Source organism: Nerophis lumbriciformis, linkage group LG14 (genome assembly GCF_033978685.3).
Source record: "Nerophis lumbriciformis linkage group LG14, RoL_Nlum_v2.1, whole genome shotgun sequence".
Classification (NCBI taxonomy): domain Eukaryota; kingdom Metazoa; phylum Chordata; class Actinopteri; order Syngnathiformes; family Syngnathidae; genus Nerophis; species Nerophis lumbriciformis.
The window spans coordinates 24,739,392-24,760,909 of NC_084561.2; the positions used below are offsets into that span (position 1 = coordinate 24,739,392).

Below are 21,518 nucleotides of genomic sequence, written 5' to 3' on the forward strand. Positions count from 1 at the left end.
TTAATACCACCAGCACCACCACCATATTTTATATAAATATATATATCAATCAATCAATCAATGTTTATTTATATAGCCCTAAATCACAAGTGTCTCAAAGGGCTGCACAAGCCACTACGACATCCTCGGTACAGAGCCCACATAAGGGCAAGGAAAAACTCACCCCAGTGGGATGTCGATATATATATATATATATATATATATATACACACACACACACATACATACATATACCTTCATACTATATATATATACATATATATATACACACACATATATATACACACACACACACACATATATATACACACACACACACACACACACACACACACACACACACACACACACACACACACACACACAGGTAAAAGCCAGTAAATTAGAATATTTTGAAAAACTTGATTTATTTCAGTAATTGCATTCAAAAGGTGTAACTTGTACATTATATTTATTCATTGCACACAGACTGATGCATTCAAATGTTTATTTCATTTAATTTTGATGATTTGAAGTGGCAACAAATGAAAATCCAAAATTCCGTGTGTCACAAAATTAGAATATTACTTAAGGCTAATACAAAAAAGGGATTTTTAGAAATGTTGGCCAACTGAAAAGTATGAAAATGAAAAATATGAGCATGTACAATACTCAATACTTGGTTGGAGCTCCTTTTGCCTCAATTACTGCGTTAATGCGGCGTGGCATGGAGTCGATGAGTTTCTGGCACTGCTCAGGTGTTATGAGAGTCCAGGTTGCTCTGATAGTGGCCTTCAACTCTTCTGCGTTTTTGGGTCTGGCATTCTGCATCTTCCTTTTCACAATACCCCACAGATTTTCTATGGGGCTAAGGTCAGGGGAGTTGGCGGGCCAATTTAGAACAGAAATACCATGGTCCGTAAACCAGGCACGGGTAGATTTTGCGCTGTGTGCAGGCGCCAAGTCCTGTTGGAACTTGAAATCTCCATCTCCATAGAGCAGGTCAGCAGCAGGAAGCATGAAGTGCTCTAAAACTTGCTGGTAGACGGCTGCGTTGACCCTGGATCTCAGGAAACAGAGTGGACCGACACCAGCAGATGACATGGCACCCCAAACCATCACTGATGGTGGAAACTTTACACTAGACTTCAGGCAACGTGGATCCTGTGCCTCTCCTGTCTTCCTCCAGACTCTGGGACCTCGATTTCCAAAGGAAATGCAAAATTTGCATGGTTGGGTGATGGTTTGGGGTGCCATGTCATCTGCTGGTGTCGGTCCACTCTGTTTCCTGAGATCCAGGGTCAACGCAGCCGTCTACCAGCAAGTTTTAGAGCACTTCATGCTTCCTGCTGCTGACCTGCTCTATGGAGATGGAGATTTCAAGTTCCAACAGGACTTGGCGCCTGCACGCAGCGCAAAATCTACCCGTGCCTGGTTTACGGACCATGGTATTTCTGTTCTAAATTGGCCCGCCAACTCCCCTGACCTTAGCCCCATAGAAAATCTGTGGGGTATTGTGAAAAGGAAGATGCAGAATGCCAGACCCAAAAACGCAGAAGAGTTGAAGGCCACTATCAGAGCAACCTGGGCTCTCATAACACCTGAGCAGTGCCAGAAACTCATCGACTCCATGCCACGCCGCATTAACGCAGTAATTGAGGCAAAAGGAGCTCCAACCAAGTATTGAGTATTGGACATGCTCATATTTTTCATTTTCATACTTTTCAGTTGGCCAACATTTCTAAAAATCCCTTTTTTGTATTAGCCTTAAGTAATATTCTAATTTTGTGACACACGGAATTTTGGATTTTCATTTGTTGCCACTTCAAATCATCAAAATTAAATGAAATAAACATTTGAATGCATCAGTCTGTGTGCAATGAATACAAGTTACACCTTTTGAATGCAATTACTGAAATAAATCAAGTTTTTCAAAATATTCTAATTTACTGGCTTTTACCTGTGTGTATATATATATATATATATATATATATATACACACACATACACATACATACCAACCCCGTTTCCATATGAGTTGGGAAATTGTGTTAGATGTAAATATAAACGGAATACAATGATTTGCAAATCATTTTCAACCCATATTCAGTTGAATATGCTACAAAGACAACATATTTGATGTTCAAACTGATAAACTTTTTTTTTTTTTTTGCAAATAATCATTAACTTTAGAAATTGATGCCAGCAACACGTGACAAAGAAGTTGGGAAAGGTGCCAATAAATACTGATAAAGTTGAGGAATGCTAATCAAACACTTATTTGGAACATCCCACAGGTGAACAGGCAAATTGGGAACAGGTGGGTGCCATGATTGGGTATAAAAGTAGATTCCATGAAATGCTCAGTCATTCACAAACAAGCATGGGGCGAGGGTCACCACTTTGTCAACAAATGCGTGAGCAAATTGTTGAACAGTTTAAGAAAAACCTTTCTCAACCAGCTATTGAAAGGAATTTAGGGATTTCACCATCTACGGTCCGTAATATCATCAAAGGGTTCAGAGAATCTGGAGAAATCACTGCACGTAAGCAGTTAAGCCTGTGACCTTTGATCCCTCAGGCTGTAATGCATCAACAAGCGACATCGGTGTGTAAAGGATATCACCACATGGGCTCAGGAACACTTCAGAAACCCACTGTCAGTAACTACAGTTGGTCGCTACATCTGTAAGTGCAAGTTAAAACTCTCCTATGCAAGGCGAAAACCGTTTATCAACAACACCCAGAAACGCTGTCGGCTTCGCTGAGCCTGAGCTCATCCAAGATGGACTGATACAAAGTGGAAAAGTGTTCTGTGGTCTGACGAGTCCACATTTCAAATTGTTTTTGGAAACTGTGGACGTCGTGTCCTCCGGACCAAAGAGGAAAAACCATCCGGATTGTTATAGGCGCAAAGTTGAAAAGCCAGCATCTGTGATGGTATGGGGGTGTATTAGTGCCCAAGGCATGGGTAACTTACACATCTGTGAAGGCGCCATTAATGCTGAAAGGTACATACAGGTTTTGGCGCAACATATGTTGCCATCCAAGCAACGTCACCATGGACGCCCCTGCTTATTTCAGCAAGACAATGCCAAGCCATGTGTTACATCAACGTGGCTTCATAGTAAAAGAGGACTGGCCTGCCTGTAGTCCAGACCTTGAAAATGTTTGGCGCATTATGAAGCCTAAAATACCACAACGGAGACCCCCGGACTGTTCAACAACTTAAGCTGTACATCAAGCAAGAATGGGAAAGAATTCCATCTGAGAAGCTTAAAAAATGTGTCTCCGCAGTTCCCAAACGTTTTCGGAGTGTTGTTAAAAGGAAAGGCCATGTAACACAGTTGTGAACATGCCCTTTCCCAACTACTTTGGCACGTGTTGCAGCCATAAAAAGACTTTGATCACTGAAAACAGCGTTGCCGAAACTGAATGTAAACAAAATCCATGTGATTGCCTGGAACGTATTCAGCATGTCTGCAATGTGGACATAACCGCGGACAGCAATCTACAAAATGTGCAAATATTAAGAGGACAGTGTGGTGGCTTTTAAGGTTAAAAAAGTCCAACTGGTGCAACAGCGCCAAGCAAATGTGACATCAAGCTCGCTGTTGCTCGCTTTTCATCGCGGACATCTAGGGACAGAAGTAGTCTCTAAACAAGAGTACAGTCTATAATTACATTAGAAAAATATGCTAGATTTGATGCAGGTCGTTTTTAATAAAGTAATTAAAAGTCTTTAAACAGTTGAAAAATTCTCAAAGTACATTGTACAAAAAGGACCAACACTTGAATAAATATGGCAAAACAATATGAAAATATGTTAATATTAATTCACAATAACAGATTTGTATTTAAACGTATGTATATATTTTTTTAGCCTTTTTACAAGTAATATTTGACATTGAATGTGTGTGAAAAGTATTTTAACAAAAACAACAAAGTGTTTAAACTGTAAGTATTGTACTTATTACACACCAGTGGTTTGATTGTAACATGCATCTTAGTTGCAGTTTTTATTATTGGAAGTTTTGTAAAATCGCAAATAATAATTTTTAGCACGTTTATGGCAAATCTAATGTAAATTAGCATTAAGCAAACACATTTTGAAAAGTGGAGCCTTACTATACTTTTGAGCGCGTTCTTCTTGGTCGGTCAGAAATTTGTAACATAATCTGAAGGCAGTCCGGCTGAGCTCGCGCTGAGTGCTTGTTTACTGGCCAAGTGCTTGAGCCGGTGTGAAGAATAACGGGAGGCTACTGTGTTATAAAAGCTACCTACTATACAAACACTATTACATTTTCTGTTACACATCTTTATCTTTTTCTTTTACTCTTAAAAAATAGTACATTGGTAATTGCTATAATAAGCAGAAGGTAGGATATAGCTGTGCTTCTTCCTACTCCTTTTCAGACATGTTAAATTGTGTAACTGAACAATTTGTTACATTTTTCTTTGTTTTTTGCATTGAACGAAGAGAGCATAGTCTACCAAGTCAAATTCCTTGTGTGTTAAACATAGTGGGCCAATAAAGCTGATTCTGATTCTGATGCAATGTAACCGTGTATGCATGTTCAAAAGAAACTTAGCATTGCCATATCCTCTGGAAAAACCAGTGTCCCCTCCAGTGGACATATGACGCAAAACCAAATCGTGGGTTCGCCTATATGTTATATACATAGATAAAATGGATGTCAAATATTGTGGTAATTCACTAACTTGTATAAGTCGATGACGGGCTTAGCCACATCTTTGTAGTGTCTCAGTCTGGCCATCAAAGCTTCTGGTTTGTCGTCATCGTGCTGAATCAGGTCCTGCCCGGTGACGTCATCTTTGCCCTGAGGATGAAAAGGCATGACATCCATGCTCAAACAACAAAACAGACCACCACATAAAAAAAATCTTGAAATGAAAAGTTTTGATTGGGTAAAAACAAGCACACTAAAGTTCCATGAAGGTTTTGCATCACATGATCTGGTCTCTTTTCCTGCTTGATAAAGTTACAGAGCAGTAATATGACCATGACTCATCTTCCTGTTAAGCAAAACAGTTTGTGAGGCTGAATGTCACGAGTCCTGCATAAAGGAAGCAAATATTTTCACTTCACAGAAAGTAACACTGACAGATAAAAGCTTGCTTTTGATAGAAGCATTTCCAAACAGCAATAAAAAGTGAACCTAGAAGTGAACAGTGTGTGCTTTATTTGGATGTTTGTTTTAATGCACATGTAAGACGGGGGTTTACCAGTAGGCCTACTTGTATTGTATACATTAAGCAGTTTGCGAGACACAATATATAGAATAAGAATATGTGAGCTGAAATAAACAAGGGTCATGCTAAAAACAAGATCACAATTCACTTCATGGTTTAGATTTCCAGACCTGCACTCTCGGCGGGTCAAAGCCCATGTTGTATACTCGGCCGCTACCCGGGTGGATCCAGCGGTCACTGAGTCTGTCTTTAAGCGTTTCAAAAGGGATGTTGAGGCTGATGACCATGTCAAGCTGGTACAAACTGTTCAGGGTCTGTGCCTGAGCAAGTGTCCGTGGAAAACCTGGAGAGGAGAAAGAGGTGAGAGGAGTGGGATATTGTGACACAACAAGCAAACATGCAGTTACGCATTTTTAAACAAGGCCATATGACGTTTTAATGCAAATGCCCCTTCCTGCTTTGTCACTGATAAGGATATACATTTCCCCGGACATTCTCATTGTCCCCCATGGCGCAGAATGTTAGTGCTGGCCGGAGACAAGCCAGGAACATATGCAACTCCACGTTTTAATTACTCAATTTGTTATTTTGCACAAAAAAAACCATTATTGAACATGTTGTGGTACCTGATTCTCACCAAGACACAGGATTGGTTTTGCAGCAAGCCGAAAAGGGCATTTATTGTACAAGTCTTTTTAGGAAGGGCGGGGTGTGGAATCAGCAAACTTAAAGTGTCCAATAATAAACAGAAATATCTCCCATCTGGGGCTCTCAGTCCTTCACACAGCACACTTCCTTAAAGGTCAAAGGTTATTGCCGCCTGATGCACCTGCCTTGACACAGAGGAGAGCCAGACCTGAATGAGGCAGAGTTAAGAACAGTTTGTAGCTGGGCCCCACCTGGCCGCACAGCTGGTGGCACTTCAGGCTGATTGAGCAGGTACAGGGGAAAGTACCGCCCCTCGATGATGCGGCCAAGGCTGGGGCGTTGTCTTCCTTGTTCCACTCTACCTTCATTCCCTGGCTCCTCCCCTGTGAGGTGCCTACCTGTCAGGCGGTGCCTGAGTGAGACTCCACAATGTATTTATTTTTAGGTCCAAACATGCATTAATTTAAATTTAAGTTAGATTTTTTTTTTAAAAAGTAGAAAACCACTGTCAGCTAGTGTCGTTTTGTGTTGCGCTGACATGCTTCTTTACTGCTTTTGTGGGTTTTCTCAAAGTACACTATTGCTACCCTCCCACAGTCTAAAAACAGTGATGTTTAACTAAAGACTATCGCCTATAGGTGCGAAAGTAGGTCAGATGGTTGTCTTTATAGTACCTTGTGATTCACTGATGATCAGTCCAAGACCTCACTTTTGCCAAAAAGGTTCTAGTTACATAATAACTGAGTAAAATTTAAACTGTAGCTGTTTCCTTCTGTTTCCCATGTATACAACATAAACAAGATTGTATAAACCACAGGTGTCAAACTCAAGGTCCGGGGGCCAGATCTGGCCCACCACATCATTTTATGTGGCCCTCAAAAGCCTTATAGTACAATGCTTTATCTTTTCTTCCTAAATGCATGTGTTCTCTCCATTTTGACATTTAAAATGCATGTACTGCCTGCATATCTTGTATATACATATCTGCATATCTTTTGAACTTTAATATTATCTATTACCGTATTTTTCCGAGTATAAGTCGCTCCGGAGTATAAGTCGCACCGACCGAAAATGCATAATAAAGAAGGAAAAAAACATATATAAGTCTCACTGGAGTATAAGTCGCATTTTTTGGGGAAATGTATTTGATAAAACCCAACACCAAGAATAGACATTTGAAAGGCAATTTAAAATAAATAAAGAATAGTGAACAACAGGCTGAATAAGTGTACGTTATATGACGCATAAATAACCAACTGAGAACGTGCCTGGTATGTTAACGTAACATAAGAGTCATTCAAATAACTATAACATATAGAACATGCTATACATTTACCAAACAATCTGTCACTCCTAATCGCTAAATCCAATGAAATCTTATACGTCTAGTCTCTTACGTGAATGAGCTAAATAATATTATTTGATATTTTACGGTAATGTGTTAATAATTTCACACATAAGTCGCTCCTGAGTATAAGGCGCACCCCCGGCCAAACTATGAAAAAAACTGCGACTTATAGTCCGAAAAATACGGTAATGCAAAAAAATATTATCCATCCATCCATCCATTTTCTACCGCTTTTCCCTACAGGAGTCGCGGGGGGTGCTGGAGACTATTTTAGCTGCATTCGGGTGGAAGGCGGCGTACACCCTGGACAAGTCGCCACCTCATCGCAGGGCCAACACAGGTAGATACATTCGAGAAAACATTTTTTTTAATAAAAATTAAATGTTTATTATTTGCTTGACTTATGATTTCAAAGCAGGTTATCCATTAAATTATACACTGTAAAAACTGACAAACTTTACGGTAAAATTCTGGCAACTGAGATGCCAGCTTTTTAAGTAAAAACAACTGTGGTACTATTATTTTTTTTTAATTTAAAGTAATGCATTATAAAAGTAACAGAGATTTTTACAGTTAAAAAAAAACAACTGGCAGTTTAGTTGCATTAATTTTACTCTAAAAACACTGGTAGTTTTTACATTCCACATTGTGTGACAAAAAATAATATTGTAATTGTAATATACATTACAATAATAATATTGTAATATATATAACCACCACACATTTTACAGTAAAATCAAATGCATAGGCAATAATGTAATATCTTGAGACGAATTCTATACATTTGTATTATATATTATTCACGGTCACAAAACGGCCTCTGGGGGCAGCCATAACTGCAATGTGGCCCTCAGTGAAAACGACAATGACACCCTTGGTCTAAACAATCTACATTAGGTTGTCAAAAAACACTATCAACCCGGTGAGATGGAGCCTCTCCCCGCCCACTATGAGAGGCACACCCAGGGCAAGTGTAATTCAAAACCATGTATGGAATACAACTGTTAAAGTAAGTGAGGAGATCACAGTACAGTGTTTGGAAGTAATGTGACAGGCTTCTTTAGCGGTGTACTGCACACATTTCTGCACAAGTGTCGTAAAGACAACAACATCTCTGTGGTTTGCTATCGTTTGTGGTTTTGACGTACTCTCGCTTGGCTACATTTAACACCAAAACAAAAACTGTTTTCAGTGTCCTCACTGAGATGATCGTGTTGAAAACAATGTTCTCTCCAGAGAGAACCCATACAAGTACTGGTGGAACGGTGGTCATTATGCACGGTCCATCCCAGGCTGTCAAGTCATTGTTCTGCACAGCTCTTAAGACTTTGGGAAGCGAGGTTTACACAACCTACTACCGTACAGCCCCACTAGCTGCCATCCAGCACACTCACACCCTAAAGCTTACATGCACATGCTGGGCTTGAACCGCAGTCAACAAATATCCCCACTGATTAATTCATTTTCCTTTCATAAAACAGTATTGGCCCTTGTGAATATATAACGCAATAAAGATGCTGAAATGTAAAATAGTGTACTCACTAATGTGATATACTATTTAGACTATAGTAGTCTATATTTAAATGGTTTAAGGATTACAATTATAGTTGAAGATTGTCAAGATTTTTGTTTTTATAAGACTACAAGTAGAAGCACTGCGTTCAAATCCCAGCCGGAAATGTGCCAGGAAGACTTGTACATTTATGTTTTAATAGTGTAAAATGTGTTATTTTCACTAAAACAATTATTGAACAATTTCTTGTACAAAACATGCAGTAAAATAAATCCTCACTCACACAGTAAACATTCAAATGCACCTGGTCTGCCAGAGAATAAGAAGAAAAAACAGGAAGGATGAGTGTAGCCAACTTAGCAACTCTCTTGTTATATTTAGCAAGTAATCAGAACCCTCTAAAGCAGGGGTGTCAAATTCATGGCATAATAATTTTAAAATAAAGACAACTTAAAAATAGTTTTCTTTGTCTTACTTTGGCCAAAAATAGAACAAGCACATTCTGAAAATAAACATATTACCGTACAAAAACTCCTTTGAGAAAACACTTCTAGTTAAAGATTCTGAGAAAAAAAATGGTGCAGTTTCAAAAACACCATGAAGAACATAATTTAACTTAGACTTTGTCCCAGTATATTTACAAATCCATTAAACTTTAAGCACTTCCTGTTAAGCATTCTCATGTTGACAGTCATGTTAGCAAAGACGTGTTTGGAAAAGCAATGGTGAAATCCTCAACTGCCACAACACATTTATTTATCATCATTCAAATATGACAATACTAATATAATCAAATTGTCAAAATGACACCATTCAAGCCAAATTAAAGGTAACATGACTACAACATTAGCCATGCTAGATTTAAGCATAAAATAAAATAGAACAACAAATGTAGAAAAATAAATGTTTACAATGGAGTTCAGTGTCCGCATCATGCCTTCAACCAATTGCAAGCGCTGCAAGGAACTCTAATTCAAAGATGATAGTCATTTTGACTGAAGTCTTTGCATCTTACAGTCTTGTTATTTTACCCGGTGAGTGGATACTTTACAATAAAAGAAGGTATTGTGCGCCGATACAGCATCAGTCTGCCGCCATCTGCTGCCAGCCACAACAGGAGCAGCTGATTGCTTGAACCTGCACTGATTGAAGTAGACGCAGCCAATCCAGAGGGCGCTAAATTCAGCTGACACATCATATTTAAACAGTGTGATGTGTGACGTGGGTTACAATTAAATTGCTGTTGCGACATCCAGTGGACACATTTAGAACATCAGTTTCTTTCATTAAAAAAATGCAGCTCATTTCTATACTAAGCAAACGCATCTTGCGAATGAAACCTGTACGTTTGACACCCCTGCTCTAGAGTATTGGTGTCAAACTCAAGGCCCGAGAGCCACATCTGGCACGCCATATCTTTTTATGTGGTACATTAACGCTTGGAAATAATGAGACACGTCATCTTCTTAAAGGCCTACTGAAATGCGATTTTTTTATTTAAACGGGGATAGCAGGTCCATTCTGTGTCATACTTGATCATTTCGCAATATTGCCATATTTTTGCTGAAAGGATTTAGTAGAGAACATCGACGATAAAGTTCGCAACTTTTGGTCGCTGATAAAAAAGCCTTGCCAGTACCGGAAGTAGCAGACGAGTAGCGTGACGTCACAGGTTGTGGAGCTCCTCACATCTGCACATTGTTTACAATCATGGCCACCAGCAGCGAGAGCGATTCGGACCGAGAAAGCGACGATTTCCCCATTACTTTGGGGGAGGATGAAAGATTCGTGGATGAGGAAAGTGAGAGTGAAGGACTAGAGGGCAGTGGGAGCGATTCAGATAGGGAAGATGCTGTGAGAGGCGGGTGGGACCTGATATTCAGCTGGGAATGACTAAAACAGTAAATAAACACAAGACATATATATACTCTATTAGCCACAACACAACCAGGCTTATATTTAATATGCCACAAATGAATCCCGCATAAGAAACACCTCCCCCCTCCCGTCCACATAACCCGCCAATACAACTCAAACAGCTGCACAACACACTCCATCCCACAGCCCAAAGTACCGTTCACCTCCCCAAAGTTCATACAGCACATATATTTCCCCAAAGTCCCCAAAATTACGTACGTGACATGCACATAGCGGCACGCACGTACGGGCAAGCGATCAAATGTTTGGAAGCCGCAGCTGCATGCGTACTCACGGTACCGTGTCTGCGTATCCAACTCAAAGTCCTCCTGGTAAGAGTCTCTGTTGTCCCAGTTCTCCACAGGCCAATGGTAAAGATTGACAGTCATCTTCCGGGAATGTAAACAATGAAACACCGGCCGTGTTTGTGTTGCTGAAGTCGGCCGCAATACACCGCTTCCCTCCTACAGCTTTCTTCTTTGCTGTCTCCATTGTTCATTGAACAAATTGCAAAAGATTCACCAACACAGATGTCCAGAATACTGTGGAATTTTGCGATGAAACAGACGACTTAATAGCTGGCCACCATGCTGTCTCAAAATGTCCTCTACAATCCGCGATGTCACGCGCTGACGTCATCATACCAAGACGTTTTCAGCAGGATATGTCGCGCGAAATTTAAAATTGCACTTTAGTAAACTAACCCGGCTGTATTGGCATGTGTTGCAATGTTAAGATTTCATCATTGATATATAAACTATCAGACTGCGTGGTCGGTAGTAGTAGGTTTCAGTAGGCCTTTAATTTTGAATTGTACCGCATATAGCTGCAGTTCTTCTTAACTGAATAAAGTGCCATTATTAGATGCAATAACCACTGAATTATCTTTGGTCAATCACTGTCACCCTTTTTGAAATAAATTCCACGATAGCTGAACTTGAATATCTGCTTGGCACATTGACTTGTGATGCCAAAGCAGGTTTTCCATCAGTTAGTTGGAAAACAATGATAACAATCAAATGAAGGGGTAATTGTTAATATCATGAAGCAACCATACATTTGTATGGTTACGTTTTATCAGTTTGGCAATCTCAAGCCGCGCTGTTTGCCTGATTTCCGTAACTGTGATGTGGTCCAGGATGAAAATTAGTTTGTCCACCCTGCTCTAGAGATATTATTTTTCAAAAAAAGCGACCAGCGACAAATCTTAGTGGAGAGGTTTTGAAACGCTGAAATGAAAGCATGTTTCTCTCTTCTCAATGAGCACCGGTTGTTGCTGTGGGCCTCTGCCTCATTAAAAGCATGCACATTTAAAAAAATTTGAAAAATAAACAGAAGAAAAGTAATTTGTAGTTGTAAACATCTTTTGTTTTTCATGTTTTTTACTCATGGCAAATTTGACGACCGCCACCCAACACTGCCATAAACATTGCATTTGTTTTTTACCGTATGTTATGAGTAGGGCTGCAACGATCCATCGATTAAATCAATTAATTTGACTAGAAAAAATAATTGTATTTTGTTGCTTCGATGATTCGCTTCAATACGCGGACATTGTATTGCTAGGGCAGTGCGCCTATTGGGTGATCTCGCTTTTGCTCCCGGTGATGTGGCCTGCGTGTGTGGTGAGGGGGACAGGACTTGTGGAGTGCCGATAGACAGCGATGGCTCAGAAAAATAAGGACAAAGTGGAAAGACAGGGACCTCAGAGAAGATGAGAGGTTTTGCAATCTTTTGAAACTGAAAAAGAATGTTAGCACTGTCAAACAGAGCTGGCATCTCACAATAGTACTGCAACAATCCATCCATCCATTTTTTGCCGCTTGTCCCTTTCAGGGTCGCGGGGGGTGCTGGAGCTTATCTCAGCTGCATTCGGGTGGAAGGTGGCGTACACTCTGGACAAGTCGCCACCTCGTCGCAGGGCCACCACAAATAGACAGACAACATTCACACACTAGGGCCAATTTAGGGTTTTGCTTATCAACCTATCCCCAGGTGCATGTCTTTGGAGGTGGGAGGAAGCCGGAGTTCCAGGTGTGAACTCACGCAGTCACGGGGAGAACATGCAAACTCCACACAGAAAGACCCCGAGCCCAAGATTGAACCCAGGACCTTCTTATTGTGAGGCGCACGCACTAACCCCTGTTCCACCGTGCTGTTTGCACTGTCAAACAGAGCTGGCATTTCACAATAGTACTGAATCAATGATGCAGCTACTAGAAATCATCTTGCATATTTAACAGCAGCAAACAAGCAAAAACAAAGTAATTTTGGCAGCTAACATAATTTTAATATGGTTTATTACATACCAAGTATTGTATTCAAACACATGTGGGGACATGTTAGCATCTACAGTTTGAATGTTAATGAGGTAATTGTCCAATTATCAAACACCACTCCTCCATTACATAACTTTTTAAAAGTGTTTGTCTTAAATTGTAAAATACATTGTCACTCTATTTATCATACCTCATTAGACTAAGCTTTTGTTTAGTTTGGTTCCTTGTTTATTATCTATTACCTTGTTCATGTTCATCTGGCTACACAGGTTTGTTGTTTTTACTTTTTTTCTTTTAATATAAGTTATATATAGTGATGCTACTGTTACAAAAGAGCAATTTCAATTTTATGTGCATTTATGAAAAAAAATAAAGGGCAATAGAAAAATCCTTTATTTGAACTATTTTCCCTAAAAGTCACATTGAGGCTAGAAAGTGTTTTATTTGATCACTTGATTAATCGAATAAATTAGTTGATAAATCACTCAATTACTATAATAAACCATAGCTTCAGCTCAAGTTAGGAGATTCTGTCACTCTAAAAAGTTTAGTAAACCTTAGGCAAGTTAGACAAGTCATGTCTATGTTGTTTGCACAAGCAAGCTAATGCTATCACCCTCAAATATGAATAATAGTCTCATTCCATTTTAATAATAGACCTCAAGTTCACGAGTCAAAGTAAAGGCAGGGTTACTTACACTGATAATCAAGATAATGAAGTTGAAATATGGGCAGCAGCGGACTCAGTTGTAATACACCTTTCCACCACTTGTGGCAGTAGTGACAATATCAAACAAACAGAAGAAGTCTGGAGCTAAAGTCATTAAAAAAGTTTCTTAAGCACAAAAATGATGACTAAAGTGGTGAAGCTGTATTTTTTTTTGCACTTCATTTGTATTGTCAGTTTAGTCATGGTACTTATATGTAATATATGTATATGTGTGTAAATTAGTTTTTCGTAAATGTTTATGCAGAGTTCCTTCTTATGCAGTATATTTGGCTACAACTTATTTTTCTAATCTGCCTGACCTAACCTTAAGGTGTTAAATAACAATTACATTTGTGATTAGCACATGTTTTTATACAATTTGAAATGGTTGCACACTATAAGTAGGTTGGATATAATTATTGAATATGATTAAAATCAAGACTAAGATGACTAATTCAGTGTTAATATTTGAGTGGGCCCCAGGCATCTCTGTAGTGTAAACACTGGGCCCTGAGGTCAAAAAGGTTAAGAATTCTGATCTAAAATACACATGTCTTGATAGTTGAGCCAACTTGTCAGATTCACATACCGTACTGTTAATAAAAGCTAAATACTTTACATGCATTGCAGGGACGTGCGGTCAGGGGAGGCAAAAGAATAATAATGATAATGCAAAATAAATATAAATATTTGTTCATTGAACTGATATAAATTGATTTTCTGCATAATTCCAATCCTTTTTTATTTATTTTATTTTATTAAGTAAAAAACCTTGAACTTGCACATTTAATGATCAAAGACAGCCCAGAAACCTGTGAGTCTTTCTTCTCTGCATAGTCCACTGTGCTGAGGCCTGAATGGGCTGAGGACACGTGGCCATTTCTGTCCGCATGTCGCCAATATGAGATTTAGTTTGCATAAACATTCACAACATGACTTAGTCCAGCTTATGTAATGTATTTAATGTACAGTAAGTGTGACATCATTATTCTTGCTAAACGGACAATACAGACTGGCTGCCATCTTTCTGCAAAGAAGCACAGCTACAGTGGCTGTTCGAACATTTTTACCAAATGTGAATTATTCTCTTCTTTTTCTTGTCATCCACACAATGAGCAACCTGTAGTAACATTGATTAGAGCACAAAGAGTTAACGTTTAAAGAAATGACCAGGTATGAACCTCGCCGCACATCACTGATGTAATGCATGTACTCATTCGTGTGTGACCTTTAAGTGACTGCTCTTTTCTCCGGCCAAACTAAAACGGATTTGTTTACTTAATGATTATACTGGCAGTGCTTCATTTAAGCCTGTGAAACAACAATCAGTTGGATGTTTAAATGTTTGTCCACTTACTAGATAATATTTAACTTTAAAAAAGCCACATAGACCTGTTTGTAGTCTGAGTCTGTTGGAATATTTCACCAAAATACATATTTTTTTGTTCATTTTTATTGAACGTACCTCAAAAAGACTATGTCTGTGTACATACACAGATTGCTGGTGGAAATTTGAAGTAGTTTTGTAAAAGTTTTTTTTTGCACCAACAGTTTTAAGCACGTGTCAAACTCAAGGCCCGCCACGTTGTTTTAGACGGCCTGCAATAGCCTGGAAATAATGTGTTTCAGTCTATGAGGAAATAAAACAAAAAGTAAAATAAAGTAATCTTTTCATTTCATCTTGGCATGCACATAATGACATGCAGTGACATTAATACTGCTGTATTGTCTGACTTGATCGGAGAGTGTGCAGGGGTATCTAATGTTGTGGCCGGGTGAATCTATATAATGCTTATGAAGTTTATTTTTGACCATAGCTGGAAAAAAAATAGCGGTGACAACTTCACAATATATATATAAACAGTGTACATTTTCAAAAGATAAATTATGAAATTTTTGGAGAGGGTGGGTGGGGCTTCATTTTCAATTTGGGAACGCATCCAGAATCCAACATCTTGCAGACAGACTCAAAGAACGGGTTACTAAAGTGACACCAAAATAGTGGTTTTGTTTTTGTTAAAATAAAGATGAACACTTGTATTTGCTTGTCACCCTGACTTATGATTTCAAAGCAAGTTATTCATCAATTTGTGGGTAAAAAAATATAATAATCAAATAAGCAATTGTGCAATAATCTCATGAGGCGATTATCAGGGATGTTGCTGTTGCAGAGGATGTAGAGATGGCAGGTGTGTAACACAGGTAAACATGACTTTATGTCAAAAACAAGGCAGCTAAAATGCAGCTTGGAAGTGCACAGGGAACATGCAATTACAACAAGAAACAATGGTCGAGCCCTGTGTTCAGGGCAGGCTGGTTAACAAAGAAGCCTGAATGGCAAATCAGGGATAGGTGTGGGAGACAGTGCTGGGGCCACAGTAGTGAGGCAAACAGGAAGTAGCAATGAAAATAAGAAAGCTGGAAAGGAAACAATATTGTTCACAGAATAGAAAATAAAGTCCAATTCTGTCATGACATTAATGACAGTTGCGATCAGAGATTAATGCTACCAATTTCATTACTGATCATCCATGAGTGAGATCGGCTGATACAATACCGACACCGATCACATGTATTAACTTAAAAAATGTTCCATGCATTTTTTGTGAGTACTTTTGACAGTTTAACAATATCAGCACATTATTTAAGTAGTTCCTTATTCTATGTTATTACACAAATTTGTTTGATCAAAATAAAGTGAACAATAACTAAACAAAATCAAAAACTACTATTTAGTACTCTTTGAAATCCGTTGTGCCCTCAAAATCCTCCTGTGTGTCTTAATTTGTAAACATTAAAAAACAACAACAACTAAAATATTTATAAAAATAACATATATCGATCTGATCACTCTGGTATTGATCATATACTGATAGTATGTCGACACCACCAATTTATGGATCGATCCACCCTCTAATGTGTAGTGTACTGACTGCGACAATGCTGACACACCAACAGTTGTTGTTATATTATCCTCTTTCTAAACTATTGTTAATATACCTGTTAATTTCCTGTTCATAGCTGCTTACATTCTGTTGTAATGCGCTTCTATCTACACTTGTTAGTGCTTAGTAAAGTACTAAGCCCCTATTTCTTCTGTTGCTAGCTATCTTAGTGGCTTACTTAGCTATCAGCATACCTGCTCTTGCTTGTTCTCAGTGTGTAACATGTTTAGCCTCGGCTTCCAGTGATAATAATACTTGATAAAGATACATAAGATACTAAGAAATGCAGTATATTAATCGTAGTGGAGGTGATTTTTATTAACTTCAGGGAGCGGCTCTACACGGTGTATGGAAATAAACAATTAGTTGCTACCTTGTAGAGCTTGGTGGTGGGGGAAGATAGACATTGAAAAGCATTCATCTTCAATGGAGATCACATACTTTTTGAAGAACCCCTAGCAATTATACGTTATATATGTATATATTCACTGTTATGCCCTCTGAAAGCAGCCATACCTGCGTTATGGCCCTCAATGAAAATGAGGTTGACGTCCTTGTTTTAAAGTCTCCACAACCAGTAAGATTGACAAATATAAAAAAAACATGCCACTAAATTGTAAACATCTGTACCCTACGTTACAGGATCAAAAGATTACATACATCCTTGATCTATAATTTCATGTACATTTTACTCGTTTGCTTTGCTGTTTATTAGTACAGATTTTTTATAGTGGATACAGTACATGCTTATTTTGTACAGGTGGTTCATTTATTGCCAGAACGCAAACCGCACTTCATATGGCATACATTCCTTTTTAAGTACGGAGGTCTATAAGGGGCCGTAAAAGGGGTTGGCCAATCCCATTTAAGAGAGGGCTTGCCTTTCCCATCTTTGGTATGCATGGTTGCAGCTTTAAACAAATACATATAGATAGTACAGTGCATACAATAGATATGCAATTTTTTCTTACCATCTAAAAGCCAGCTTTTGCCACTCAATTGTTCCAGTCTGGGCATCATCAGCTTGGTCATCACATGATCAGGCACCAGCATGCCTCTCTCCACGTAGGTCTTTACCTGCATACCTGCCTCTGATTCACAAATAAACAACTCAAGTTAGTAGACAGTAAATGTGCATTTGTATTCATTTTATAGCCACAACAAGTTTTGTATTTATTCAGCTGCTGACTCTGAAAGTGTCAACACAAAAACCCCTGCTATCCCCAACCGGACTGTCAAACGTCCCTTATGTAACATGAGCACCAAGAAGGGGGAAGGGGGGGGCGCACGCTTTAACTAGCCCAGCAGGCACAAAACATGAAACAACGTCGTGAACTTGTTAAGTTAGGGTCTGACGTTTAGCAACTCAAACATTTTTAGGTTCTGACGTTGATTTGACCGCTGAATTTTGATCATTTACCAAACAATATTCTACAACACAAATACAACGTTGTTTTTTTGATTGATTGATTGAAACTTTTATTAGTAGATTGCACAGTACAGTACATATTCCGTACAATTGACCACTAAATGGTAACACCCGAATACGTTTTTCAACTTGTTTAAGTCGGGGTCCACTTAAATTGATTCATGATACAGATATATACTATCATCATAATACAGTCATCACACAAGATAATCATCACAGTATATAAATTGAATTATTTACATTATTTACAATCCGGGGTGTGGGATATGGAGGGGGGGGGGGTTAAGTTTGGTTGGAATCAACACTTCAGTCATCAACAATTGCATCATCAGAGAAATTGACATTGGAACAGTGTAGGTCTGACTTGGTAGGATATGTACAGCAAGTAGTGGACATAGTGAGAGAGATCAGAAATTATAAGAAAAAGTGACTACATTTGATTGTTTACATTTGATTATTTACAATCCGAGGAGGTATGATGAGGAAGGGAGAGTGTTAGTTTAAGGTTGAAGTTGCCTGGAGGTGTTATTTTAGTGCGGTTTTGAAGGAGGGTAGAGATGCCCTTTCTTTTACACCTGTTGGGAGCGCATTCCACATTGATGTGGCATAGAAAGAGAATGAGTTAAGACCTTTGTTAGATCAGAATCTGGGTTTAACGTGGTTAGTGGAGCTCCCCCTGGTGTTGTGGTTATGGCGGTCATTTACGTTAAGGTAGTAGTTTGACATGTACTTCGGTATCAGGGAGGTGTAGCGGATTTTATAGACAAGGCTCAGTGCAAGTTGTTTTACTCTGTCCTCCACCCTGAGCCAGCCCACTTTGGAGAAGTGGGTAGGAGTGAGGTGTGATCTGGGGTGGAGGTCTAGAAGTAATCTGACTAGCTTGTTCTGGGATGTTTGGAGTCTAGATTTGAGGGTTTTGGAGGTGCTAGGGTACCAGGAGGTGCATGCGTAATCGAAAAAGAGTTGAACGAGAGTTCCCGCCAGAATCTTCATGGTGCTTTTGTTGACCAGAGAGGAGATTCTGTAGAGAAATCTCGTTCGTTGGTTGGTTGTAACATGCTTTTTGACAATGTTTATTCAAAGTCTGATTGGGACGTTGATTCGACCATTGAATTTTGGTCATTTTCCAACCAACAACGTGGTTCCACCGTTAATGTTATCGCCATCCATCCATTTTCTACCGCTTGTCCCGTTCGGAGTCGCGGGGGGTGCTGGAGCCTATCTCAGCTGCATTCGGGCGGAAGGCGGTACACCCTGGACAAGTCGCCACCTCATCGCAGGGCCAACACAGATAGACAGACAACAACACTAACATTCACACACTCAATTTACAAATACAACTATTTTGCAATGTTGAAAGTAAAAAAAAGACATGTATGTATAATCAATGTTGTATCAATGCCTTGTCCCTGCTGGGAAGATTCCAACAACATATAATGGACACTGCTGCTGAGGATTGAATTGGAGAAATGTCCTATAAACACAAGCACACATGTTTTCACTCAAGTCAACAGTGTTTACACCCAGTTTTAGTAGGAGTATGCCTTTGGCCCATGCAAAACATCCTGTTGGTTCCTTATTGGAAGATGCATTTAAAAGCGGTTTGTACTGATTCAAAAAAACATTTGCGAAGATGGTTAAGTTTTTTTTTGTTTTTTTTGTTTTTTTTTAAAGCATGCAGCCTTGAACAAGAAAATAATTTCGGGCAAAAAAAATGACAGTGGGGGAGGGGGGGGACGTGTTCTAAAATGTTTGATCTTACCTGTATTTGCCGCGATGCTCTCACGCAAAAAGTGCCCACTGGATAGATATTGCAGGCCAAAACTTTGCGCAATTCTCTCGGATATGGTTCCTTTACCTGACCCTGGAGGACCCATAATAGCAGCTCGGAACAACTTAGCCATGTTCTTCTTGTTCATAAAAAATGTATGTAAAAACAAAAACAAAAAAAAAACACCAAGACGGAGAGTGCTTTCCAAGGAATTAGAAGGGAACACTCCCGACCGGTTCCACGCATGAAAGGTAAAACCTCCCCTTGGATGTTTGGATGGTGTCTTTCGCCAATTTCTGTTTATGTTCGAAGTCTTCTTGTCGTCCCTCTTTGCCCATTGCAGTGTCAGTACTCTTTGACCAAGAGGCGGGGTGCCTTTCCTTCCTTTCTTGAAGCTCCTCTCTTGGATACAATACGGTAACTTGGTCTGTTCATCCACGAATGAATATCTGAGTTTCCACAACGCCCCATTTCTCTGCTCACATCATCCAAGAGAAATGCGGATGAATGATTCACGCCCATGCCGCGGGGTGACGTGGCACTTGTAGTTTTTCACCGTGTTTACAGTGTGGAGCTTTTAAACTGCACGAGGGCGCCGAAGTGGGGCTGTTGTACCGGGGACTCGAGCACAGGCGGGGGCTTGGGCTGTTATAGAGTTTGAATATGATTTTATGTCATTTAAATATCTACATTTAAAAAGAAAACGTCATAGAATCGTATAAGAAATATAAATTGTGTCATTAAACTATATAAAAAGCTTGCTTGAATCAAATTAGGAACGTCCAAGATTAAGCACACCCCTATCAAAAATGCAAAATGGATCGTTCCACTTGACAGCGGCAAACCTAGCAAGCTTAAACGCTTCACTCAGTTTAAGATATGATTTTTTTTAACTGTTTCTTTTTAAACAACGGAATAATCACTTTTAGCTGTTATAAGGTGATATTTTGATCAGAATAATTAAAATGTACTTTTTGGGGGGAAATTAATCTGAAATATTGACTATATTTTTTATTTTTGTAGTTTTTTTTTAATTGTAAACACTCCATTAGGGTTGTGCTTTTCAGTTATTTTATAGAAAGACAACAATATCCTCTCTGTTGCGACTATAAAAAGTATAATGTGTCTATAACAGTGGTTTTCAAACTTTTTTCACCAAGTGCTGGTTGTCCAGGGTCGGGACCCGGGGTGGACCGCTCGCCTGTGCATTGGTTGGGGACATCTCTGCACTGCTGACCTGTCTCCGCTCGGGATGGTGTCCTGCTGGCCCCACTATGGACTGGACTCTTACTATTATGTTGGATCCACTATGGACTGGACTCTCACAATATTATGTCAGACCCACTCGACATCCATTGCTTTCGGTCTCCCCTAGAGGGGGGGGGTTACCCACATATGCGGTCCTCTCCAAGGTTTCTCATAGTCATTCACATCGACGTCCCACTGGGGTGAGTTTTTCCTTGCCCGTATGTGGGCTTTGTACCGAGGATGTCGTTGTGGCTTGTGCAGCCCTTTGAGACACTTGTGATTTAGGGCTATATAAATAAAGATTGATTGAGATTGATTGATCCACTATGGACTGGACTCTCACAATATTATGTTAGAACCTCTATGGACTGGACTCTCACAATATTATGTTAGATCCACTATGGACTGGACTCTCACAATATTATGTTAGAACCTCTATGGACTGGACTCTCACACTATTATGTTAGATCCACTATGGACTGGACTCTCACAATATTATGTTAGATCCACTATGGACT

At 39.3% G+C, this 21,518-nt stretch overlaps 1 protein-coding gene across 1 annotated transcript in view; it reads right to left on the reverse strand.

Moving 5' to 3' along the window:
* The window catches only part of ak4 (adenylate kinase 4), a 28,187-nt gene extending 7,904 nt beyond the window's left edge, over positions 1–20,283 (reverse strand). Inside the window, exons 1-4 of the mRNA XM_061975748.2 lie at positions 19,744–20,283; positions 17,524–17,643; positions 5,364–5,536; positions 4,702–4,820 (exon numbers count right to left, since the gene is read on the reverse strand). Coding sequence (XP_061831732.1) covers positions 4,702–4,820; positions 5,364–5,536; positions 17,524–17,643; positions 19,744–19,900 — 569 coding nt within the window. The 5' untranslated portion in view covers positions 19,901–20,283. The remainder of the gene's footprint in view (positions 1–4,701; positions 4,821–5,363; positions 5,537–17,523; positions 17,644–19,743) is intronic.
* Between the last annotated feature and the right edge of the window lie 1,235 nt (positions 20,284–21,518).